This window comes from Fundulus heteroclitus, chromosome 20 (genome assembly GCF_011125445.2).
Source record: "Fundulus heteroclitus isolate FHET01 chromosome 20, MU-UCD_Fhet_4.1, whole genome shotgun sequence".
NCBI lineage: Eukaryota > Metazoa > Chordata > Actinopteri > Cyprinodontiformes > Fundulidae > Fundulus > Fundulus heteroclitus.
Window position 1 is genome coordinate 27,465,069 of NC_046380.1, and position 27,347 is coordinate 27,492,415.

At 42.9% G+C, this 27,347-nt stretch overlaps 1 protein-coding gene across 1 annotated transcript in view; it reads right to left on the reverse strand.

The window, feature by feature from the left end:
* Nucleotides 1-5,548: 5,548 nt before the first annotated feature.
* srgap2 (SLIT-ROBO Rho GTPase activating protein 2) overlaps nucleotides 5,549-27,347 on the reverse strand; it is a gene marked incomplete in the record, with an annotated part of 70,673 nt that continues 48,874 nt past the window's right edge. Inside the window, 19 exon segments of the mRNA XM_036151882.1 lie at nucleotides 5,549-6,475; nucleotides 6,558-6,668; nucleotides 7,944-8,157; nucleotides 8,260-8,394; nucleotides 9,576-9,762; nucleotides 10,008-10,087; nucleotides 11,194-11,418; nucleotides 16,018-16,123; nucleotides 16,201-16,338; nucleotides 16,439-16,516; nucleotides 18,826-18,886; nucleotides 19,493-19,523; nucleotides 19,764-19,791; nucleotides 20,290-20,374; nucleotides 22,223-22,420; nucleotides 22,534-22,635; nucleotides 22,732-22,953; nucleotides 26,826-26,954; nucleotides 27,210-27,347. Coding sequence (XP_036007775.1) covers nucleotides 5,909-6,475; nucleotides 6,558-6,668; nucleotides 7,944-8,157; nucleotides 8,260-8,394; nucleotides 9,576-9,762; nucleotides 10,008-10,087; nucleotides 11,194-11,418; nucleotides 16,018-16,123; nucleotides 16,201-16,338; nucleotides 16,439-16,516; nucleotides 18,826-18,886; nucleotides 19,493-19,523; nucleotides 19,764-19,791; nucleotides 20,290-20,374; nucleotides 22,223-22,420; nucleotides 22,534-22,635; nucleotides 22,732-22,953; nucleotides 26,826-26,954; nucleotides 27,210-27,347 — 2,835 coding nt within the window.

A 27,347-nucleotide genomic window follows, 5' to 3' on the forward strand; every position in this document is an offset into this window, starting at 1 on the left:
CAGATGAATCCCGTCAATCACTCCCTCAGCTGAGACATGATGCAGAAAATGCAGAAAAAAAAGACTGTGTCACGGTTTACACAGTTCTTGATTTTGGTATTCATCAGACCAGCCTTGCTTCAGGTCCCTTCTGCAATGTATTTAGTTTATTCCCTGTATCCAGTTATCCTCAGTTACATTTAGATTCTCTTTCTTGTTCCCCTGTTGCTCTCTGTCTCTCTCTAAGCTCCTCTCATTGTCCCATTTACTTCTGGTTCCTACTGTTGCTTCATGTCACCTTGCCTGATCGCTTTCTCATCTGCACCCCAGGTCTACATTTTGTTTTTGCTCTGGCTCCTGCGTCCTCCAGTGTTTTTGTAAGTATTGAATTTTCATTAAATTCACCCATAATGGCTCCCTACCTTTGTCTCTCTGCTTTTTGGGTCCTACAACAACCAGTAGCATCACACTATGTGGAATGGGTAGTTGTTTAATAGCTACTCAAAATTCACTCAGCAAATATGCTGTTAATATTATATTTTCAAACGAAGATTATCAGGTTTTAATAATAAAAAAAAATCTGTAGCGGTTGTTGCCATGTTGACAGATTAAATCAGGTTTGAACCCTCAATAAATGATTACGTTTGTAGACAACACTGTGTTCTGTAACGAAATCAGGCTGGAGAAGTAAATTTCATCCCTGACAAATTTATGTTTGTATCCCACTTAAATGCCTGTGCAAATTCTCAGTTATCCGGGTCATCACGACAGCAAACAGGCTTAAATCGGAGGCACCCGGACTTTCGTTCAATTATTTCTGAAAACGTTTCGACTCCTGGATTGGTGTTGAAACGTTTTCAGAAAGAACAAACAAAAGTCCGGTTGCCTCTTATTTAAACCTGTTTGCTGTCCCACTTAAATGTTTCAGATCCCAAAAAAAAAAAATCATTATCAAAGATTACCTGAGTGAATACAAATGGCTGTTCTAAATTCACATTTAATTGTGAAAGGGGGGAAAAAGCTATACAAACCAACCTGGTTCAAAGTGAATAAAAAAAAAATCCCAATAATATCAATAACTGGTTCTGCCACTCATGACAGCAGCAACTGCCATTCAGGATCTGCAGTAACAATTTAGTCTTCAGTATCGCTGTGAAGAAATGTTGACCCTCTCCTCTTTTTAAGACCTGTTTAATATTATGTCATAGCATCTGTACAACGTCAAAGTCAATACTTTGACTAGACCACTCCAAAACCTGATATTTTTTAACCAATCACGTCTTGCTGGCGTACAATCGATCATCGTCTTGTTTCTTAATCGTATAGAGTGCTTAAGTTTAAGTTAATGGAAACAATGTTTGATTGTCAGTTTGATGTTCCTTTTTTGATGTTCCTGAAATGCTAGTCTGGTGTTTTACCAGATGATCTTCCAAAAAAGCGTCACATTTGTCTCGTCAGTGTACAGAATATTGTCACAAAAGTGTCGGGGATCTTCAAGATGTTTAGTAGGTGTGTTGCATCGTTTGTGTCATTTTTGCTCATCAGTGGTTTTGCAAAGTCCCTTATTTATTGCTGAATGATAAACACGGATCTTTCCTGAGGTAAGCAAGGGCTGCAGCACTTTGGATGTTCTGGGTTGTTTGCTGACCTTCTGGATGAGTTGCTAACGCGCTCTTAGAGTGATTGTGGTAGGCCGGCTGCTAGCGGGAAGCATCACCACTGTTTCATGGTTTCCCTATTCGTACATGACGATGTTCGGTGTGATTCACTTGAATCCCCCCCCCCAAAAAAACTTTGAAAATGTATTTTTAGTGATAGATGTCAGTGACAGTGACTCTTTTATTCTTTCACATCTTTAGATCAGGCCGGCTGTGTTGCTCTTTGGGATCTTTGAGCTTACTTCATGTTGACAGCCGGATCCCTTTTCAATGATTTGATTCCTCGGGTATGATAGTTTTCAGGCCTGGGTGTGGCTAGCCAAAATGAACCCCCAAAATGTGGTAAAACCACAGTTAATTCATGATTTACCAGAATTAGTTTGTCCTTTTCCCATAATAAAGGAAATCAGCCTTTTTAAATTAGCATTTTATTAATGCTGGTGTGATCTTTTCTCTTTGATCATCTTAAACATTTAGGCGTGACAAAAACAGAAGAAATCTGTAGTGGGGTAAATACCTACTAAAATCCCAGTGCTGTATGTGAACTCAAATTAAGGTTGAGTTGAGTAAAATGCAACCCCCAAAATCCCGTTTGAGAGCTCTTCTTTTCTCTGAGCTGTTTGACTTAGATACGGTTTCCATTTATACGTTACGTTTGTGCTACGGCTGTGTGTTCTTCGGGTCTCATTGGATCGACAAATTTTATAGCAAGCCATGTTTATTTAAAAAAACAAAAACAAACAAAAAAATCTACTACAAGAACTACACATATAATTATATAAGGCCTGTTTGATTAAACTACTATTGCTATTACTGTACAATACTGTACCAAAAAAGTGTACCTCTGTAATGTACAACATTGTATATACAAAGTACATCTCAACACATGATTCTCCAGTAATACAGAGACAACTATAAATAGATTTGACATTACTGTCTTGTTTTTTTTTTTTTTTTAGTTCTGTGATTTCCCCACCCCAAATTCACACAAAAGAAATGCATATTTAACAATATTCAACCCTTGACACGTCATCCCCACACAGTTAGTCCACATGCAAGCCGAGTGCACAATGACTGATTAGAGAATCACAGAAGGTCCCCATCGCGCCTTCTCATCCAGCGCACCGACCAGCCACGTGCATGTCTGCGCCGCGCGCGTGAAAAAAGCGACACGCGTCACGGGGGCGCGCAGACAGTCCCTCCGGTTGTCACGTTGAGGTAAGAGCAACACGAATACACCAGGTATGCACAGAAAGAGCACGAAGATTTCGAGGAGACCCGACAGTTACAGTTTATCACAGAAATGCAGACTGTGTGCTGGGATCGGGGGGTAATGGGATCCCATGTAATACTTTTCCCAAAAAAAAAAAAAAAAAAAAAGAAAAAAAAAAAAAGAAGGTAACATACACTGAAAAAAAACTCATTTTTTCCCCCATTTCTCACATACTGCAAAGGGCAAATAAAAGACCAGAGGTTTTTTTTTTTTTTTTTTTCCCATTGTCTCTTTAATAACAGAAGGCTGGTCCGCCAGTGGTGGTGGTGTTGCTACAATGACTGAAGACAACGCAGCAGCCGTCCCAGCAGGTTTTTACCTCATCTACAGTGTCTCCTGAAAGTATTTACACCCCTCGAACCTTTCCACAGATTGTCAGGCTCCGACCACAAGCTTCAGTGTATTTTACTGGGACTTTACGTGATAGACCGACACAAAGCGGCGCATCATTAAGGGCGAGATGAACGATGGATTGGTTTAGAAAAAAAATTACAGGTGAGAATCTAAAAAGCAATGTGCGCATCTGGATTCAGCCTCCATGCGTCCAGTTTTTTGTAGAGCATCCTTTTGCTGCAATTACAGCCGAAGGTTTGTTCAGCTGTAGCTTCAAATGATATCGAAGCTGATTTTTTCCCCCGTTCTTTGCAAAATAGCAAAGACTGGAGCGTCTTTGGAGTTTACTTTTCGAGTTTTGTCGCAAGTCCTAAATTGGTCCTGGGTCTAATAAGGGCATTCTGTTGTTGTACTGTTTGGAGATGAACCTCATCTTCTTATATTCTGCAGCTTTTAACAGGATGCCCTTGTATTTAGCACACAATCATCCATTTAACGTTGACCAGCCTCCCTGTCCCTACTAAGTAGAGGCATCCCTCAGCACAACACTGCCACCACCATGCTTTACCTCAAATATGTTGTGTAAAGACTGGATTTGCACTGTCAGCATTTATTACCATGGGTTATGATATTTAATAATGACAAAACAACATCAGTTTATATAGTCAGTCCAACCCATTATGTAATAGTGTATGCTTCACCAGTTGTGTTATGTAGATTTTACCACTAACAATGATTGCATTTAATAAAATTTGTAAATGTATTCAAATTTATCAATAATCTTATTGAGCAAGCAGGATGAAAAATTTTCAGGGAGCAAAAGGAACCAACTATACTATGAGCTTTTCGGCTTTTGCGAACATCATAAATTAGATTTAAACTCTTCTTATACAAAAATGTAGTGAATTTACACTACATAGAGGTGAATTTACACACAGATGGACTCTACTGATTAAGTGACCGCTGAAGGCAATAGGGATAGTTTATTCCTATATCTGGATATAGTTCAGGGGTATCAGATTAAAAAAAATGGGGGCGATGGTAAACGCGCAGCACACTTCTCAGATCTTTATTTGTAAAGGATTTCCTTCCCCTTCACTACAACGAGCTCCTTTCTGTCGGTCTATCCTACAGGATCCCATTCTATTACATCAAACCTTGTAGTTTTAATGTGGCAATATGTGGAAAAACAACAACAACAAAAACCTAGGGCATATAAATACATTTGTAACTGTAAACCCCCCCATGTTCAGGACACTGAGAGCTGAACATCGCTTTCAGTTGGCATTCGTTTATGTGCAGGCCAGGGTCGGGGAGGAGGTGCATATGTACTCTCTTTCCATGCATGTGCTCACATACACACATGCATACAGATAGATATAACAGTCCGTAATTTACCCCCCCCAACAAATCCTTGGCATTAACTTGGTAACACATAAGATGAGGTGCTCGGTTGTGCTTTCGTCTGCACACACTCAGGAAGATCCTCAGCTGCATGCTTCCAGTTATCAACATGATTATTAAGACAAAACAGAAGATCACGATCATTAAACCCTTTTTTTTTTGACTGCTAATTATGGACTGTTTAGGACTTATGTCACAGCTGGTATCTCCTTATTGGCTAGTTGGTACTATGAGTGGCCTCAGCATGCATGATAAAAACCTGAAAGGCGTTTAGCTGCCTCAAAAACACCACACATTAGGGGAAAATGCGTGCACAGTCCAAAAAAAATAAAAAAAATAAAATGCCATGTGAAGACGCTGGGTTTCAGTGGTCCCCTACACACAGACACAAGGCAACGCTGCTGCAGCACGGCAGCGTCATGCTGTTAAAACTTTTTGCTTTCATCGTTTTATTGCTATATTAGATTCAGAATTACTGTTGGCCATATTAGGTACATGTTTATAGTATGCAATTTAAACCAAAAAACAAAAACAAAAAAAAAAACGTATTAAACATTAAGGGGTAGGTAAGTAAAGCTCTTGATCGCGTGACGTACACTGATATTTGGCCCAGTTTTTTCTTCCTCTCGTTGTTGCGCAGAGAAAATAAAATTCCCACCTGCCTCCTCCGAAGCAGCAAGTCAGTGTGTTTCGCTTCTACAAAGTGAGAGCTTGGCTTTCACAGTCGGTTGTCAGAAATCAAACACGTTTTCTGCTCACAGGGTTATCAAAAAAAGAAAAGAAAAAAACAAAACAACAACAACCCTGTCATGTCTATTATACAAAAATCAAACAGTGCTTCTCGTTCCTTACACATTGAGCTACTTCGCAAAGGCAAGTGACTCTTACACCCGCACTCAAACGCAATTTCAAATGCAAAGAAAAAAAAAATCTAAAGCAAAAAAAAAAAAAAAAAAAAAACACAAACAAACTTGTGTGTAGGTTCCAGATGCTGTTCCCTTGTTGGATATTTTAAAACCAGCGATGTTTGCAGTCCCTCTGCAGAGGTTAGAAGAAACATTCAAGCTTCTCCTGTTATAGCTGACTTGTAGTAAAGCAGAGCTACCAGCAGAGGACGCACCTTTCCTGCTAAAGACAACTTGACGCCTAAGCTGTTCCTAAGAAAATGCTACATGTGAGTAGAGGGAAACGTGAAACAGCCGAAGTGCTTTTTGCACCCGCCAAAAGAGCTGTCAGGATTATGAGAAGGAATTCAGGAGCGTTAAGCCGGGCAGGATTTGTCGTTAGACTGGGGGGGAGGCGGAGGAGGAGGGGGCGTCTGGGGGAGAGAGTGTGTGTGGCCCACGAGTGGAGGAGGCGGGGTCGGAGGGACGGTGGAGGTCGGAGAGCCCATAGCCGGGCTTCCGGTCCCTCCTCCGCCCTTCGGGAACACCACGGGCTTGGGCCTGGTCGCCGGGGGGCGCAGCTCCCTGAAGGAGGGTACGGATGAGGAGAGGGTCGACGAGGACAGGGAGGGGGACGTGGCGGAGGGCAGGGGGCTCCTCGGCTGGGTCTTAGGAGGGCGGAAGGACGAGGGAACGTCGCTCGCCGACGAGGCGCTGCGCTGAAGCGAGTGGACGCAGGAGGGGCCGCCCTCGCCGTCCCGCAGCAGGCGGGAGTGGAGCGGGCTGGAGGGCTCCGATGCTCCTCCTCCTCCTCCTCCGCCGCCTCCGCTCATGCCTTTCAGCTGCTCCAGTGTGTCCAGGACCACGTCAGGGGTGTGCGTGTGTTTGGAGGGGCCTTGTCTTTCAAAGTTACTGAACTCGCTCAGGGCAGAGTCCTGAGTGTCCTGCAAGGCAGCGGGCAGACACGGTGTAAGCAAAGACAGGAGACGAAGAGAGCCGAGGCTCCAGAGCAATGAGGGCTGTTACCTGTGAGCTGAGCTCCACGTGGCTTATGACTTCAGGGTCCAGGGGTCTGTGGTTGCTGAAGCTCTTGGAGCGTCCTGCAGGGGCGGTCTTCCTTAGCTGTGGACTCTCCACCTAAACGATCAGAACGGCTTTTGTTCAACGTCTTCCAAATGCAACAACAGTGCCTGTGCTGAAAGTTAGTTTTTAGCTTGCTTTCAAGGAGCTAGTTAAAATGTCTAAAGTGGTCTTTGCACATAGTTTCATAAGCATATGGGCTGAAAAGGGGCTGAAAATCTGAGACGCATCAAGAAGATCAACTGAAGACTTGAATCATACATTGTGTTCAGCTTGAAAAGGCCCTGACGGGTAAAGCGGCTCGCCACATCTGGGCTCTAACAGGTGGCAGAAAACGCCGTTCGGTCTGGAAGTCGGCACTCAAAGCTATTTTCAGAATCAGCAAGGTTTCTAAAAACGAAGCCAGAGATGTAAGAAGCTGTTTAAAAGGAAACTATATTTAGCACATCTCCAGACAAGAGAGTACAAGAGACAGTAAGATCTTCAGCAGATAACAAAAAGGCTGAATTGGGTGAGACAAAGTTTGATCGCTTTAAGCCCTCGCCTGTTAAGACACATGCCAGATTTGTAAATGTAGGCGGCATTTTAGAAATATCGCGTTAGATAAGGGTCTAGATTCTCCAGGGAATACTCAAAGAGAGTACTATTTACAATCACTACTGTTAACCTCGCTGATCGCTAATATAATCAGCTAAAAATGGTTTGAAATGTTAACACGGAAAGTCATCATTTGATCTTTGCTTTGAAATAATAGTAAAATACTTATTTGCAACGACTGCTCTTACATCTTACATAGCACGCTGCAAAAACGGAACTAAAAATAAGTTATATTTTCTTAAAATGAGTGTATCTGTCCTTGATTTGAGCAGCTAAATAAGATTATCTGCCAATGGAATAAGACTTTTGCACTTAAAATAGGAAGAACTGGTCTCTATCATCTTATTTCAAGTGCAGTTTATGTAATTATCTTATTTTAGGGGTCAAAATACTAATTCCACTGGCAGATAATCTTATTTACCTGCTCAAATCAAGGGCAAAAACCCAAATTTTAAGAACATTTTACTTATTTTTAGGTCTGTTTTTGCAGTGCAGGACATCTGCTCTGCTTCTTATAAAAAAAAAAAAGACCTTTGGCAGCAAATCTAGAAAGATATTCTGAATCCCTTTCTTACATATTCAGATTTTATGGATCATAAAAAATAAATCAATATTGGCGGGTTAAAGCTGCACATAAACTACAGTAAAGATTTGGCAGGAAAATTAAACATCAGGGTTAGCGTAATGGATCACATTGGATCAAAATGGACGAACTGGACAGGAGAGCTACTGTACCTTTGTTTTGAGCGAAGAGTGACGGGTGACCGAGTTGAGGATGTTATGAGCGCTGACGGGACGCTTGTCTCCAGAGTCTTTCACCTGCGCTCCACCGGGAGCAGAAGCGTTTCTCGCGCCTCCTGCCCCGCCGCTGCCGGCTCCTGGACCCGTGCTCTCGCTCTCTGACCTGAACGGCCTGCGGACGTTCCCGGGCTCGGGTCGTTTCTTCAGCCTTGGAGAGACGAGATGTTTACTGAATTAAACCGAAAGGGGAAGCGGTCTCCAACACCGCAGACAGGGGAAAACGGTAGTATTTTGCGGACCGGGAACCCACTTGAGGTTGGCTAGATAGATGTCGGCCACATGACCCCCGGTGGGAGAGGGGGCGCTGCCCCGAGTGGACACCCTCTCCTCCAGCAGGTCCCTGCTGTCCACCTCTTGCTTTGGACTTCCTCGTTCAGCGTCGGATCTGAAAAAGTGCAGAAAAAGAGCTCACAAAACCCTTAGGGGTGTCCTGATCGCACCTCGAACAAACCGGGAGGGAGGAAACCATGAAGTAAAACACGTGATCAGCATTGAGCAGAATTGATGAATCAACTCTATTTTTAAAACAGGGTGGTGGCTGCATCATGCTGTGGAGACGGTTTTCTTCAGCAGTTAGAGGGGAGCTGGTCAGAGGTGATGGGAAGACGCGCACAATCCTGGAAGAAAATGTGTGGGAGGATGAAAAACACATAAGACCGGGGGGGAAGGTTCAACTTCCAGCAGGACAACAACCATAAATATACAACCAGAGATACGGTGAAATGGTTTTAAAACAGCCCCGTCAGCGTTTAAACCTAAATCCAAGTGGGAATCTGTGACAAGACTTTGTTGATAAATGCTTGAATGGTACAGATTTACTAAGAAAAACTAGCAAAATAAATAAATAAATAAAGTCTAGCTGTAAATGGTGGGTAACGACATGGAATGACTTATTTTATAGATATTTGTTTGCAGAACACCTTGAAACCCATGTATCCCTTTCTTTCCAGTTCAAAATTACCCCCCTCCCCCCCTTTGTGCTCTCTCGCATCCAATTCCAGTAAAACGTATTAAAAGCTTGTGGTTGCAACCAGACGAAATGTGGAAAAGTTCGAGGGGTGTTCAAACTTTTGCAAGTCACGGCGTGGGTCGGTCACAAAAATAAAGGAAACCTCCAAACATTGGGGGGGGGGAACGACACCGCAGCTGGGCTTCAGGCAATAACAATGCGTCACTGTGGGCGATATTTATCAGCGAGAGAAATCTGGAAATCTGAGCCGTTCCCTTCGCAGCAACCGGGTCAGCGTAAAAACCCAACGGTGAAAAGTTTGCAGCCTGATTCAAATAAACCTCTGTCTGCTTGATAAACGTTGGGGAGGAAACTGAACCCCCCCCCCGTCACGTGCAGCTCGACTCGATTTTGCAACGCATCAACTCCTGTTAATGTTAGGTCAAACATGTCAACATGTGCTTGACCTCTTCCCTGTTTAGGTTTGGAACAGAGGCCTCTTTGTCCTGTGAGCGACACATTAGACATTCACCATTACGGATGAATACATGAGATAAAAACCAAACAGCTCAGTCTACACAGGACCGAAAAGAAAAAAAAAAAGAACCAGATCTTACGTGTCATGAATGACGATGTACTTGTGCGGCACCAGACCGACCGCCCCGTTGTGCCGCCCCTCCCACCAGTCGACGGAGGCTCGGTGGAAGAGCAGGAGAGTGGCGCCCTTTTTGAACGTCAGCTCCCGACTGGAGCGGCCCGTATAGTCGAACCGGGCCACGGCTTCCAGCGCTTCAGCCATGGTCTCTGAGATGCAGAGGGTGGGCCGACAGAGGTGGGGGGTGCAGAGAGAAAAAGAGAGATGGATGGGAGAGAGAGAGAGAGAGAGAGAGACGTTAGTGCATGGCTGGTTGGTGCTGCTGCTTTGCAATAATAATAAAAAAAAATCATTATGAACAGGTTAAAGCAAGCAGCTACAGCCGAAAGTCAAATTATAGATCGTGAGCAGCGAAACGGGGATTCCTGAAAGAAAATGGTGTGAATCGACGTACCGTCTTCGCTGTTGTGGGTGACAGAGACGGCGTCAGGTGCGGGCTCCTCCACCAGGGGGGGCTCACACGGTCGGCTGTCGCTGCAGCAGAGACACACAGCAGAGGCCGTTCAAGAGGAGGTGAGGGTTTCCTTTAAACACGGCCTTGCAAAAGTTATTAATATCTATTTATTGGGATGGTATGTGATAGCCCGACCTAAAGAGGTGCAAGTCAAGTGATTGAAGAACCAATCCTGTTTCTCTATTTTTATTTTATCTTTTTAATGCAAAGATCTGAAACCTGTTACGTGCACATGCTGGACTTTGACCGCGCCACTTGAACCCACGGATTTGCTTTGATCCAAACCTTCCCAGTGTAGCTCTGCCTGTACGTTTAGTGTCGTTGTCTCCGCTGGAAGCTGAAGCTCCGCCCCCCCAGTCTCTGACCTTTAACAGGTTCTCCTCCAGGATCACCCCCGGAGTTAAATTCCTCCATCTTTCCCTCAAATCTGAGGAGTTGAGGGGCATCCTCATGCCTCCCCACGGCATGATGATGCCACCACCGGGTTCACCGCTGCTGGATGTATGCTGGCATTAAATCACACATAGATGGACACTAATTACTTGGCCAGGAAGATGGTGTGATCAGCGCTTGTTTTTGTTTTGTCGCCATGTTCAGTTTTTAAGCTCCACTTGAAACAAACTGCCAGGAGGGAGTTTAAAGGGTGCTTTATTCCTAAAATAAATGTATTAAATAGTGTCCTTTTACTCTGAAATTAAAGGCTATAATTCTAGGTTAGAAGCTCAACAAACCACGGCCATTGCTGGTGTGACAACATCATTTAAGCTCGTCCAGATCCACTGAATGGCAACAATCACAACAACTAAGTCCAAGACTTGCCAGACTAAGATTGAAAATTAGCCATGGGCTGCGCTGTAGTGTGCTGCCTGATGTAGTCAGGCGGGACTTTAATCTCTCATGTGAGGGACGGTAAGCTGATTCCCGTGGCCCCCTGGATCTGAGTAGCGCAGACAAGCTGAGCCCCCCCCCCCCTCCCAAATCTCTCTCTGGCAGCCCTTAAATAAATCCCTCACTCCCTCCTCAGTTCTTCCCTCCCAATCCTCCAGCGCTGGTTAGAAACAACGTGTACACAGAAGAGCCCAGGGCCTCTACGCATAATGTTCTTACTAAATATCCCTGCACTCACCAGAAATCATCTCCCGCTCCCGGGATGGTGTATATCGGGCCCGGCAGGTCCTGCAGCCCTGGGAAGATGGCGTCGTGGTGGATGATGATGGTTTTAATGAGTTCGTTGACGTGAGCCTGGCAGGAGACCTGGTCGTGGCCTTCAGGGACAGACATGAGGGTGGGGCCGAAGCAGATGGCCAAGTTGTAGGGGTCCATCATGTTTTCCTCGCTGTACTGGGACAGGCTGGGGGAAAGGGGGGGGGGGGGAAACAGAAGATTAATAACATTTTATCCCTCTGTACCCTGCAAAAATACTCAAACCTTCTGAACTTTTCACATTTTGTCACGTTACAAAACGCAAACCTTCTACCTCCACAGCAAATGCACCAAAGTGATGCATTGCTGTGGAGGTGTAAGTGGTTTCATAATAATAAAAAAGCAAATAAGTTTGATGTGATTTTTTTGTTAATCAGTTGCACTGAATCAACATCATTTCACTGCTATTTCATCTGCAGGACTTCTGCCCTTGCCCATTTCTCCAAACCGCTCATGCCAACTCAGATTAAAGATCTTGCATCAAATTTTCTGACTGAGCCATTTTGAGTCATAAACAGGTAGCTTTTTCCCGTCTCAAGCAGGTTTTCTCCCACAATCTCCTTGTATTCTAACCTGACGCCGCCAGATAGATTTGCTCCGCATATCCATCTGGAAACCTTCCGTTGAAGTAATTTTGGGAAGGGGCGAAAATACTGGTTAGCTGATTGGCCTATGTTGGTGATAGACGGGCCAAATAAACCAATCAGATTCGTCGTCGCTCTGTTACGAGCGACGACGAAAACACAACCACAAGCCAAGCTACTCTTGCTGCTGCAGGTAAAGGCTCGTTAGCTCAGCAAAGAAATACTCTGTAATTCCGATAAAACTTGCTCAATAGCTGCGCTAACGCTAGTTTCATCGGCAGAAGCCGCCATGTTGTTTAGACTGAACTGTCGATCTTCTCGTTGCGTCACACCTCAACCCGCCTCAAAGCCAACGCTGATAGGACGTTCGTTTGGTGAACGGCTCCAAATTTTCTTTAACGGAGAGTAGCCAGACTGATCTGCGAGTGAAACCTTGAAAGCTTGCGAGGTCAGGATGGTCTCACGAGGCTACTTGTATTCAGCTTCAACCATCTTCCCATCAACTCCAATGAGAAGGGCTGCAGATTGTAAGTGAGAGGTTTCAAAGGTTAGGCATTGAACATTGACTGGTTTGTTTAACTGGCCCCGTTTTCCCTCCAGTTTTTCCAGTTTTCCCTCCTTTTTTTATCTTTACTTTTAGCCGTGTGGAGTCCTAGTGGATTTTCTTGTGGAAATGGAAAGTCGTCATTTTGATGCAAACAGCGTCTTTCCGGATAGGTTAAATAACGTGTAGGTCCAGGGCAGATAAGGAGCTGTGCCTTTAACACAATGAGCAAATCGCTGACTACAATGTCCAAATAACTCTTAGAACAGATAACTGTAACAAAGTTGCTCCAGATTGTCCGGTTTTAGTCATCATAAACATCCATGGTGACCTGGTCACCTTGTTTCGCTTCCCTCAGGCTACGCCTTCCCTAGATGCAGATGTACCATGCTTCACTGTAGGGATGTTGTCGTCAGAGTCAGTTTTTTTTTTTTTTTGCTACACACAGTGTTTTGCATTTAGTCCAAACAAATCATATAGAATATATGCCAGGGTTCTCGGGATAACGGGCCGCTGAAATTAGACCGTCAGCACGACAACGATGTTTGCGAGCAACATAAAAAGGTCTTGAACGTGCTTATAAACTTCTCAAACAGCATAAGCTAACGCTAGCGGTATTAGCTTGATGCACCCAGAACGGCAGCAAATGACAGAGAAGCACCTTTAGCAGCCTCACAATTGTTAATAATAAGAAAAATAAGAACTAAATGGAGAATTATGTCAGCCTGGTATACTTTTAAAAATTAACAGAGCCATTTTGTTTTTACATATTTCTGTGTCCGCTACCTGATTTATCATATTGTTCCTTCACTAATGTTCTCCACCAAACCTCTGAGGCCTTCCCAGTGCAGTTGTATGTATATAGAGAATAAATAACACAGGGGATGACACTATTTAGGTGTTTCCTGCAATTTATTTATTTTGTGTTTCAGCGTAACAAAGCATCAAAATGCATGCTAAAGATTTTCAATTAGCAAAAAAAGAGATAAAAACTTGTATCACTTTCCATTCCCTTCACAATTATGTACTATTTGTGATTATCTATCATGTAAAATCTAAATAAATACCCATGAGAAGAATTCATAAACTCATAAACACTTTTTAAAGGTGCTGTATTGAACACCAACCACAGCCTGAATCAGCCAGGTGAAAAGCTTTGGATTCCAGTAGCTGAGTCACTGACTGCCAGATGTCCAACGCAAAAGGACGCCTCTTCCTGTGGTGATCCAGGACACAATGGTGATGTGTGTTTAAAGGAGTGATAAGAAGCAGGACCACAGGGGTGACAGTAAATCAGTCGAGTCAAAGAGGAATCTCTACTGTCTCCGCATGAGCTGCTTGGTCGACCCAGGAGGCTCAAATGTCAGCTCCCCAAACCTGCCTTCTCTTTTACATGAAGCCCCCGCCATGGTTTCAAGGACAGAATGTGACAGATTGATTTTCTCCATATGCATGTGTGTGTGTGTTCAAACATGCTGCATGAAATGTGTTGCTCATCAAATCCACTTTTGATGCTTTAGCGTGGATGTGTCTGGGGCAGAGCTTTGGTTTGTGGGGCTTATGTCAAAGCAGAGGATATATAACTGACTATAAAAATAAACCTGATTTGAAAGAGGAAATTTAGCTAATCATTAAACGAGAACGTTTTAATTTCCGGTTTTTGCAGTTTAACATTTCCTGACTTCTCACACTGACTTGTGACAAAGGTTAGAGGATGTTTGGATGTGGTGCAAGCGTCCAAAATCAATCTGCCGTTGCCGGAAATCTCAGAGCAAATGGTTCAAAGTTGACTGCCAGATCTATGAGATATGAGAGTTTTCTTTTTTTTTTATACAGTAGTACATGAATACCTTGGGTCCTGGGCACCCATTTGTTGTGCAGTTTTTTGTTTTTTTGATTTCATAAAGCAGACTCTTGAGAGAAAATAATCTCCAGTCCCTTAGTAAAGAAGACAAGTTCTGTTTGGATTCAGATAATAGCAGTACTACGGTATTTATTCCAGCGATCACACTATTTATCCAAATCTCTCAAAGTGAAGACAGTGCCATTCAAACCAAATGTAATCTAAATAACTACATTCAAATACAGTCCAGGTATGACCATTCAAGATAAACCAGTCAAGTGAAATCCAAAGTAGTCCTATTCATTTATAAACGATCCTTCGACAAACACTGCTCACAGTGGTTCACATTGTGTGTCAGAAAGCAGCATAGCGGCATTAAACTAACATGCAGAGTCATAAACCCTTGATGCTGGCTCATGCACCTTTTGATTAAACAAGAAATGTTTTGGCCACATCTCGTGTTAACATCAGGCGTGGGCCTATTACCGGCATTAAAACGTACCAAGAGTCCAAAAAGCTACAGTTTCAAAACTCAAACTTCTATTTTCTTGGAATGAGTGTATTTGTCCTTGATTTGAGCAGGTAAATAAGATTATCTGCCAATGGAATGAGTTGTTTGACCCCTAAAATAAGATAATTAGACACACTGCACTCAAAATAAGATGATGGAGCTGAGTAATTCCTATTTCAAGTGCAAAAATCTTATTCCATTGGCAGATCATTCAAACTGCCTGCTCAAATCAAGGACAAATTTACATTTACTTTGTTGAGAGCCCTTTTTGCAGTGAGATGCCAGTAAAAGTGCCCGAGTTTTTTCTAATCATTTGGAAATTAGATTTAATCAGGGTTGCCCCTCCCTTGCCCGTTGCAGCACTCGGCTGTTCAGCTGGCTGAAAAAAGGCGACTACAGTTTTCCCTCGCTTTCAAGAAAACAACATTTTGCGGCCACAAATCACAGCTCCACAGGTGCACAACTCAGGCTTAATCGAACACCTATGTACAGAATCTATAGGGATTTTAATGTTGCTTCCACTGCAAAAAGAATCAGAATTGATGGCCACTGAGCATGAGGTGATAAGCCCGATCAGAGATCTTGTTCATCTCCACTGCAAAAAGGGAACTAAAAGTATGCAAACTTTTCTTGAAATTAGTATATTTTTGCTTAATTTGAGCAGATAAATAACACTACCTGCCAATGGAATAGGATTTTTGCACTTAATATAGGGACAATTTATCTTTATCATATCATTTCAAGTGCAGGATATCTAAACTATCTTGGTTTAGGGGTAGAAATAGTAATTTAATTGGCAAATAGTTTTATTTATTTGCAGAAATCAAGGAAAACAACACTCATTTCAAGATGTTTCTTTTACTTATTTTTAGTTCCCTTTTTGCAGCGCTGCTTTGTTTTGAGGGCAGACGTCTGCATCCGGGAAACAAATATAAAACCTAATACAGTTTTCTCTGTTTTTGGAGGGTTGGTAATCATCCTGTGACAAATTCATCAGTTATAGTTTTACTGCTGGAAATGAATCCGGCAAACAGCCCAGGGGAGGTTGAGGGTTCAGGGTAGCATAATAGAAACACATCTAATGAGATCCATTGGTTTCAGTGGTTATAATTGTTTGAGGCAACTCACAATTTTTCAGGACCCATCAGCTGTGATTAACTGCAGACCTTACTATAAAGCAGCTTTCATCTGTCCAGCTTTAATTGTAATGCAAAACCATTAATTAATACGTGGAACATCTGGGCTCTGAGTGTGCTGCTACTCACTGGTTGAGGAAGGCAAACAGGTATCTCATGATGATGAGGGTTTTGTTTGGAAGGCTTTGCAGACCCTTCTTAATGTGGACTGCTCGCTCCTGGAGGCTTTCCATTGCTGGAAAACAAACAAACATGAATACACGAGTGACGCCTAAGAGATTACTCCGTGGAGTCTGAGGAAGAGATACTCACAGACACAGGATATGAGGTCATGGAAGACTTCTTTAGGGAAAAGGGCATGCTCCAGGCCTCTGAAGTACAGCTTCAGCACTCCAGCGATGGAGTCCATATCATGGTCGTTCTGGTCCCCTGCCAGCGGGTCCTCGCCTACTTGTGAAAGAAGAAGGAGCAAGAAGAAGACAGAGAAACTGTAACGAACCAGACAAAAACAACATGTGTGAGATGGTGGATCAAACGGGATGATAATCACCTCTCTCAAAGGCATTCTTGATGTCGTTGACTTCCACCTGAGAGCCGGACACTCTGAAGATGCCCTCATGCTGCAGACCTGCCCAAAAGCACACATAAATGTTACCCTAAATCAGGGGTCATCAACATCGTGCCCTCAGGCCTGTTTAGAAATATAGCATCACCCACCAGTGAGCTGCATCTAAAATAGTATTGTATTCTATTGCTTTTCCTTTTTAATCACACTTGCATTTATCTAGATTTAAATATGTCAAACGCATGAAAGACTTTCACCCAACGTTAAGGTGAGCTCTGACTATTCCAGTTCGCAAGTCAGTACTGGTAGCCCTTCGTATGACACAGTACCGATGAAGTAGCTTTCAGTTTCAAAAGGTTGGTGACCTTGTCCTAAATGTTTCTACGCTTCCAGCTAGATTTAACCAATCTCTGCTCTTCGCACCGAAGGACAGGGATTGGTCAGAGTTTTGTTCCTGCTCTCACCCCCATCTGTCCCTCGGGTCCAGGGGGTATCATCTTATCTGTTGGTTGTCCCACATGCCAATCATTCTGAAGCGCTCACGTAAGCGTTTGTGCACGTTCTTTGTTAGCTTGCGCACATCTGGTGTTTATGTAGCCGGTTAGCTTTGCGGCTAGGTCAACGGTTAGCTTCGGTGTTAGCTGTTCATTGTAGCTTCGCTGCTCTCACCGTAGACTCTGAACATGGCGCAAGATTAGCAAGAAGCAAACCGCATTCATGTTTATGAAAGGAAGAGGAATAAGACCAGAGTGGATTTGGGAGTTTTTTTCCCCCAATTGATCCCCCTGAACAGAGGAAGAGCAGCTGTTCAAAAAGGGACTTGGGGAAACTTCTGGAAAAATTACAGACCCTAGCTTTAAAGTTGTTTGAATGCAGAGTTGGCTCAGGGGTGTGGAGTAAGGTTTAAGACTACCGCGTCGCTTCCTGTCAGTGGCATACAATAGTGACAAATTTTGCTATTTGGCGATAATTCAAGTCAGTCAGGGTGTAAACCATAAAGAAGCGGCACCGGTCACTTTGTTAAGTTAATGGTGTTCCGAAATTACTCATTTTTTGTCGTCGTGTAACACAGCACTAACCTTCTAACAAACCAACTGTTGCTGTAAACTGCCTGAAAGATACATTTTTTGTTGCTTGAAAATATTTCCTGTTGCAAGAACATGGGCAGACACAGTGTGTAGTACGCAACGGAGCCCAATGAGTCAGCAATGTCGAGTGGATGTACGAAAAGAAAGAAGTTAAGTAACCCTAACCCCGTAGATTTGGTCTTCAACCACACCGAGCTGTCACTTTACTGTGAAGCTTTGCAGAACGGTCTACTTATTCTTACAGTAGCTGCATCAGTTGTCGCCATCTTGCTTTCTGATGGTTCTGTGGTACTGGTGGCAGATGGCACAACAATGTTGATGTCTGCTGATCGCAACCGGTGCAAAGTTCTTTTCAGGCTCAAAAAGGACCAAATAAACATTATCATGACGAATGCTTGCCGTATTGTTTTATTTGAAGATGAATATATGTTTTTTTGGTGTTTTCTTTTTATGGTTAAAATACGTGATTAGGTCCATTTAAGCAGCCGACTGCAGGCTTAACCAGAGCAGATAGCCTAAGTAATTAACACAATTACACCAGCTTCTTATGCAATGTTCTGCTAAAGAATAGATAAAATTGTTTTATTATCAAATCATTTCTTCTACATTTTTGCTCAGGTCACTATATCAACATAACAATACAACGATTATTTTCATTTTGACTGACACAATTTAGGACAAAGGTCTCAAACAGCAGCACATCATGTTTGGATCGTTTTTTTTCCTGATATAATTCAACTTATCATTTAAAAACTGCTTTTTGTGTTTGATCTGATCATTCCCATGATCAAATTCCCATTTTGCAAACTCTAATAATTTCCCAGATTTTCTAATAATAATAATCCTGTTCTATCTCATTTAAAGACTGTTTATTTGTTTTTTTTCTCAGTCAAAGTCTATCAAAATGAAAACAACAAAACATTGACACATACCACATTAATATATCACATTATTTTGACAGCAAATGACATACCTAATTGTTGCTATTCTTTTGTCACTTACACGTTAAACATTTTACTTTTACATTTCTGTGAAATTGGTATTTTTACTCAAGGTTATGATACTACAAGAGTATTTTACCAGTTTATACCTAATCTGGATTTTCTATTTTTGTTGTTGCAGTTTTAAGATAGAAGGTACACATAAATGTTTTGCTTAAGCTAACTCACGACCAATCCAACTCTTCACAAAAAAAAATAAACAAAAATAAATAAATAAAACAACCAATCACTGAATGACAAAGCTGGGGCTGAACCTATCCCCTAACAGGGATGATTTCCTCACCATGGCGACTGATGAAGCGGATGCAGCTCTCCACCATCAGTGGAATGGCTTCACCTGAGTCCTGAAACAGGGAAATTAGAGAGCTGCTGCATGAAATTGAAAGGAAAAATGTGTACACGCACACACACTTTTTCTTTTCGCGATGCATGCTTGCACATCAATTTGCAGCGATGAACCCATTTTGGGGGGTAAAACATATCAGACATGAGGAAGACATAATGGGTTCAGCTGTTGCTAGGAAACCACACTTTTCCTTTTCCCTTTGTCTAGCTTTTCCCGAAATCTGGTGAGGGTTGGCTGCAAATTGTGCAGTATGATATTGTTATCCAGTGCAATGTCAACACAAATGCAATTCATTTGTTGAAGATGTATTCTCAGATTAGGAAATAAACTGATTTCTCTGCCAAGTGTGAGCGTATGGCAAAAAAACCCCAAGTGAGTCCACAAGGGGACGCTACAAACATGATTTTCCCACTTAGGAAGTTTCCTTTGATTATCTAACTGCAGGAAACCCCCCATATAAGTGTATAATGTTCCATCTATGTGAATAAACCCAACTGGGCCAGTTCATCCTACAGATGTAGCTTTTTTTCTTCTTTTTTTTTTTCAGAAAAGATGAGCCCGGGGTTAAAAGCAGATACACAAACACCCTGACACAGATAATTACCTGCTTCTGCACGGTTGAATTTCTCCTTCCACTATGGAGAGGAAAAAAAAGGAAAAAAGAGGTAACAGCACTCTCTCATTATGTCGCCAGAGAAAGTCTATTTATATGCACATCTCTTGTAATGCTCTATTTGTACAAACAGCCTCACATATGCGCATGAGAACATGTTTAAACGGCCACAAACACCACTGGTTGAGATGTATAAGCACATTTATGAGTGTGTGTGTGTGTGTGTGTGTGTGTGCATATTTCCTTCCTTAGCCACACCTACCTGGCAAGGCAACAGTCGGTTTTCTGACCTATAGGAGGGAGAAACAGGAAGAAAAAGAAAGGGAGGGGAAGAGGGAACGGGGTTTACGACAGGAGAGACACACAGAGATGGGCAGTTATAGCATGAGGAAATGGCTTCAGATAAAAACAGGGAGACAAAGTTCCCTTTTAAAGATGCACACATAGACACAACGCAGAAGATGTTCCCGAGGCTGCGGAAACCCTGACACGTATGACCAGGAGGAACACACCCCAAGCAGACATGTTGAAGATCACAGCTGCATCCACATATGGTCAGCCTTGCTGTGACCTTCCCTTTTTGACTCACACACAGCTTGTGATTATTAGAAATATTAAAGTCATTCTGCTTCACTGCTGTGACCTGGTGTGTCCCCACTGCCCTTCCCATCCCTCTGATTCCCCCGCCCCTCTTCAGTCTGCTAGATGAGGGGGGGGGGGGGGGTGCACTAGTGGACTCACACAAGTGGAAAAAAGGACAATATTTAAAAGGAATGACGGACACTCACTCTCTCCCAGGGTCTTCTGGATTAAATCATGCTTGGCTTCCAGCTTGGTGATCAGACTCCTGCCTTCCAGAAACTCCTTCAGCTTCTATAATAAAACCAAAAAATACACGTGCAGGAGTCACTATGGCTGCAGATTATGTTGATCTGTGAAAACTGCAGAGCATGCATGCTAGTGAGGCTTTTTTTAGGGTAAAAGAACAACAATATCTTAACTGGGCATTGGCTGATATGACATTGTTATGATATGCCAACCTAGTAATACTTTATCAGTACTGATACTGTACTGATAAAGTATCAGTACTGATATTTTACAGTTTTTCATAAGCATTTTAAAGAAAAATGCAGAGTATGATCTAATTGTCCTCAAAACATAGAAGTGAAAATGATTTAACTAGGCATAATTCCAAGAATCAGATGTTTTTTCTAAAACGAGGGAAACTGTATTACCCATCATTGAGTCAGTGATGAGTGGGGGAGGGGCAGCACGGACACCGGTTACATCCGTTTAAAAAGTTAATGCTCCTCAGATGTCTAAACCTCACAGCAGATGTCAAATAGTAATTCACAATTTGATCATATACATGAACTGTTTAGGGAAAGATAAAAAAAAAACTCATAGTAAGAGAATGTCTTGGATTCATCTCTCAGTGTGGTAGCATCATCTAACATTGAAGTTTTAATTAGTAATCTGAGACTTCCTGTGGTGCTTCCCTGTAGTATAAATACGATGTGACAGAGAAACCAAATGTTCAAAGTTGGAAAGACAAGAAAACCAGTAATTTCAGGTCTGTTCACCCTTCTAAAATCAGGAATGTCCACAACAATAGTTCTCATATAAAGTTTCACTGAAATTACAGTCAGAGCAATTATGAAAACGCTGGAACTGTGGCTGGAGCCCATATCTATTTTGCCACCACACAAAGTGAGCAGGATGGCAAAATAAGTACAAAAAATATATATATCAGAAGCTCACTGTTAGAGAAGTGTAGCATAAAGGGGCTTGTTGGGGTCACCGAGTATCCATAAGAACCATCAGATGTTATCTACAAGCCGACTGGTTGAGATGAGAAAAAACCTTCTCTGTCTTAGCTTCTCAGAAGTGAAGGTTGCAAAACCGTTGCTGATGCTTTTGTTGCCAGATTTGACCAAAAAGTCACTTTTTGCCAGAAAACAGCTGAGGGGGCAGGTGGGATTGTAACAAATGATTACTATGTGGAAAACTCAACTCATGGCCAGTGTAAAGCATGGTGGACAATCCAAAGACACAGTCGTGTTGTAACAGAAGTCTGCTTTTGTTTGCGATGTAAAAGTCAAGAAATTACTCCGTCGGCTCCAGCACCATTTATATTTTTAAAGCTTGTTGTTTTCAGTTGTGAGGAACCTGGTTTGGCCTTTTACCACTGGATACACTGCAAAAAAGGATCTAAAAATAAGTAAAATTTGTGTTTTTGTCCTAGATTTGATCAGGTAAAAAAGATTATCTGCCAATGGAATGAGTATTCTGATCCCTAAAATAAGATAATTAGACATCCTGCACTTGAAATAAGATGAAGGAGATGAGTTTTTCCTATTTTAAATGGAAAAATTGACAGATCATCTTATTTATCTGCTCAAATCAAGGACATATACACTCATTTTAAGAAAATATTACTTATTTTTAGTTCCGTTTTTTGCAATGTCGTTAAATGTTAATGATGTATAAAGTGTATCTATAGTGGAAAAATATCTTCAAATTAGTCAATACTGATCAGATAGCGAATCAACTTTTCTCATCAGCTGTAAAATCCCAGTTTTTTCTCAGTAGTTTCCAGTTATGTTGTGCCTCTTAATAATTCTCTCCAGTTTATGGGGCATTTAGGTTAATTAATAAGCACTGCTGGACGAGGCTGAGATCAGGCCAGTCTCTCAGTCCCGGGATAAACGCTTCACTAACCGTGAAGTAAAACTGCTCGGTCTCCTGCTGATTGGCCCGGCGCTTGGCCAGGCTGGGTTTGCTCAGGTACGACTCGCTGAACGTGGACTTCACCGACTCCATGCTGTTGCTGTGGTGGAAGCACTCGGACACGTCGTAGTCCTCCACCGTCACCATGTCTTGGATGGTGGACAGCGTGGCCTCCATGGTCTTCTTCACCTGGTGGGCAGGCGAGGACGAACAGCAAAGAAACAAAAAACATGCAATTTAAACTTGTGGACAAAAAGGGAGGAACATGTCAGCGAGAGCAAAAAAAAAAAAAAATTCCTGACCTCGTCATTCTCGATCTTAAGAGTGGAGAGGCGCGACTGCAGCTGCTGACACCTCTGGTGGAGCTCCACCTCCAGCGGCTGTTGTGCGCACACCACTCCCATCTAGAAAAAAACACAACCATGCCACCGCATTTTCAAAGAGATTCTCTCACTTTCACACATAAAAAGATAGAAGAAGAAGAAAAAGAGGCGGCATACCGTGTCCCCCATGTGGGACTGAAAATCAAATCGAGCTGGAGGGCAGAAGACGTTGTTGTAGGTCTCCATCAGTTTCTGCTTGTCTCCGTTGGCCTCCAGGCTCTCTGCTGCTCCCTCCAGCGTCTCCAGGCCCGTATGCTTGGACGTCTCCACGTTCTGCTCGGCGGACAGGTAGGTTCTCAGGGCTCGGTGCAGGCTGGCATGGTAGCCCAGGTCGCAGCACTGTCACACAGGCAATCACATAGATACTTAGAGGGATATGTGGGAAGCACACTGCAAAAAAACAGAACTAAAAATAAGTAAAATTTTCTTGAAATTAGTGCATTTGTCCCTCATTTGAGCAGGTAAATAACATTATCTGCCAATAGAAAGAGTATTTCTACCCCTAAAATAAGACAATTAGATATAATGCACTTGAAATAAGTTGATGGAGATGAGTTATTCCTATTTTAGGTGCATAAATCTTATTTCATTGGCAAATGATCTTATTTACCTGCTCAAATAAAGTACAAATACACTAATTTCAAGAAAAAATTACTTATTTTTAGTTCTGTTTTTGCAGTGCAGTGTTATCTCTTTGAGGGGAAAAAAAGATGGTGAGAGACACGGTGAAGCAGGAAAGTTGAGATAAAATTATATCCTGCTATGCGGCTACTGAGATACAGGGAGGATATGTATTTCTGCACTAATATCTCAGTATAGATCAATAATCATAATAGACAGACACGCTGAGCTTTGCCTTATTTCGTCTTCAGAATAGTCATTCTTGATGCAACAAACATTCATTAAACATCCTCCTCTGACACGTTGTTGCACATTCTGCACCCTCCTCCCAAAGGTGTTTTACTTTAATCAGGTCTGGTGAAGGTAAAGACGATTTTAGCTTCCTGTTTTATTCAAGTTATTCATTTATTCAGCCTGAGACAACAGCGGCTTCGTGACACAGTGAATCCCATTGTTGACACTGGCCATACGCAGAGCAGCTATTCATACTGATTTACAGTTCAGTGTTCATGACAAAAGTCGATCAGCATGTGAATCAAACTAATGCTGCGCATCACTATAGACGCACCGTCCACAGGATGAAACATGGTGGGAGTAGCAGCATGCTGTGGGGATGCGGTTCCTCAACAGGGATAGGGATGGGACAAGTAGATGTCGACCGATACATCGGCCGGCCGATATTTGCGTTTCTTCCTGTATCGGTATCGGCCGATACGTGCATGTGTTTCTCAGATCCATTATCGCAGTCAGCAGCCATGCCTTGAGATCACGTGAAGAGCACACATAGCCTCTTCCTCTTTGGTAGAGAGCGGCTGGTAATGTTGCGAGATAGGGTGCCAACAACAAGGGTAGATCTTCAACTTTTGATGTATTTTAATTTAAGTCTAATTTAGGTGTATCTGGCCTTTGAAAGTCTGTCTCAGTCTCACTGAGAGCGGGAGGGAACAGCAGTGTCTGTATATACATCTAATAATCACAGAGACCTCTGTGATTATTAGATGTATAATAAGCTGGAGAAGTGACAGAGCTCTCATCTCCAGCTGGCGAGCTGCCACTGCTGTGTGTGTGTTCGTTCACATGGAGAATCCTGCATACACATGACCGCCGTATCATGCATCGCTACGCATACAGCATCTAACTTTACATGAAATAATGTCCATCTACTGCAGCGGTGGTCAGTCTTTTTTTCTCCTCCTCCCCATTGAACTAAAAAAAAAAGCTATTTTCTGGCTGTGACACGTTCATTAAGTGCGAGCAAAGCGCTGCCGTAAGAGTCGTGACCCATGGTTTTTCTGTCTACCTTTCAAATTGCGGTCAGAAGCTGATTGTTAATATTAGCTGGATTAAACACAACTTTTGTGTTTAATCCTGTGCAACATTTATTATTGTGTCATTTTTATCATGTAAATGGAGGAAGAAAAAAAAAAACAATATCGAATCTGCCCCAAAAAAATCGGCAGCCCATACTGGGTATCGGTTAGACCGATGTCAGAATAATCGGTATCGGCCTTAAAAAAAACCTGTATTGTTCGATCTCTAATTAAAGTTTTAAAATGTAAAACATGTCAAAAAATCTCTGTCTACCTTAACAGCTACTATGTGTTGGCCTGCCGCATTAAACCCCATTAAACTACGAGTACACTGGCCTACAGTCAACATGGTGTGGTCTTCTGAGATGTTATTCGTCGGTTTCAGGTCAACAAGTAAATATAGTTAGGAGAGACGAAATTCAAATCGTAAAATTCAACCTTTCGTTGTCTCTGATAATTTTTCACAGGTGGCACAAATTGCGATGAAAATTACCCTGACTTTTTTCAGATATAGGCTGCAAAGCAAGGTGCAGCGTGATGAACACCAAACAAACGCAGCCCCATGCCCTGGCACGGACGTCCACACAAACAAGCCAGCATCCGCTGAGCGCTAACAGCATTGCTCAGTAGAGCGCTGTGCTGTGCATGCTGCCATCCACATGACACGCTCGCACCAATTTGGCTCCATGGCTGCCTCTGCTGCAGTCTCTCACGCATCATCACACTGAGGAGCAACGCAGGCGCATCAGACGCATGGCAGAAGGTTCTCCAGTCAAGGTTGCGACACATTTGTCATGTAAAAATTCGACGGTGGGAGGAATGAGGAAAGGAGAGAAAAAAAAGCAAAGACAGGTGGAAGGAAGGACACATGGTGGGAATGAGGGGAAAAGCAGAGGATGCAGGGAAGAGGTATGAAACAAGAGAAGAGAAATGGTGCAATGAAGGGCACACAGAAGGATTAGAGATACACCAGTCCGGTACCCGGATCGGATATCAGCTCCGACGTTGTCTAATCAGCCATTTCTTTTTTATTAATATCACACACAGCAATACAGTTAAAGCAATCCAGTGATTTCAGTTCTATGTTTGTAATGCCGGTTTACGTCTTCGCACACAGCAGCTAGCGGTGAGCAAACACGGAGCAACATGGAGCGAGCGCCGGACCGAGCCAAGACTGCTATTTGGAGACGTTTCAAACTTGATACGCCAACAAGTCCGACTTCAACATGCAATAATGGCAAAATTTGCGAGGGGTGGTGATAAAGTTGGGAAATTCTACACCACAAACTTAGATAAGCACCTCCAAAACCACCATGGGGACCTTTTTTTCTTTTTTTAAACGTTTATGTCAGGCCTGATGCCTTCACACACATGGCAAGGAATACGGTTCATTCATTCGACAGTAGTATTGGACCGGTATCGGCCGATATGCTCAGCCCGGGTATCGGATCGGATCGGAAAAAACTGGATCGGTGCATCTCTAGAAAGGATATAAGGAAAGGAGTGAGGACACAAGGATGGAAACAAATTAAGCAAGGAAGGGTACACAGTGTAAATAAACGAAGGACACAGGGAAAGAAAAAGTAACAGGAAGACAGAAGATAGTGTGTACAAGGATGGAAGAACAGAAGAAAGGGGGGAGGGGACACCAGGTGGAAAGGAAGTAGTGACACAAGGAAGCAAGGAAGAAGGAACTATGACATTATGAAAATGAGGACAGATAGAGCAAGTATATGAGGAAGTTAGGACAGAGGTAAGTAAGGAAGCAAGGAAAGAATAACAACATTTAGATAACTGGATAGGGAAGAAAGGAATATTTTTCCAAATTTTCCAACTTCATGTTCTAACGGGTGATTCACAAACCTTTATGACAACACAGGATCAAATACATGCCACACAATTAAACAACTGGACGCCACTTTCAACGAATTCACCGGGTAAAACGTACACTGCCATCATCTCTCTAAGCTTTAGCAGATGAGTTTGTTTCACATCTGCACTCCGTCGCCCTGTGGCTCAGCTAGGAAGCATTAAAGTGAGCCGCACAAACGCTAATAAAGAAGCTGTTAGCACTCATTGTTTGAAGCCTTTGGAAACAAACACAGGGACAGAGGATGGCCGCTTTGCTGCCTTCATTAGAGGGAATGAAGCTAATGTGAAGAGACGAACCCAGGGGAAACCACAAGCTCCAAGAGAAGGACAAAGGACACACACGGTGCCGGCAACGTCCACAGACATCGGTTCGTATCGCGGGGTAACAGCGCGGTTTTATATGCTCACATCAATGATGTCGGAGAGGTCGTGGATGTAATATTTGAAGACGCAGCTGTTGGTGGCCTCCAGTGCCAGCAGGTACTCGTTTCTGGCCTTGATGGCCTTCAGCCTGTTCTCTGTGTACTTGGCTTGCCTCTGTAAAAAATAACAGAAAAACAAAGAAACGTAAAAAAAACCCCCAAAAAAACAAGTAGAGGAATCTGTTAAAGGTGGCAACAGTGATGACAGGATGTGTGAAGGACAGATGGGGGTAATAGGCGTTAAAGTGAAACGCCTCAGTATTGATTAAAGGGGATCAGAGGTGCAGGGCCTTGTTGCTCTGACAAGCTGCAGCCACGGTTAGCAATAAGCCTGTCGAGCGGCCATAAATCATTCATGAGCCCCGCTCACCTTCTCCTTCATCTTCTCGATTTTTTTCACGCTGGAGCGGCGGACGACCCTCTCCTCGGTCCTGATGCTGCCCAGCGTGTCGGGGGAGCGCGGCGTCTGCTTGTCTTCCTGTCGGCTAGAGCGTCCCATCTGCTTCTC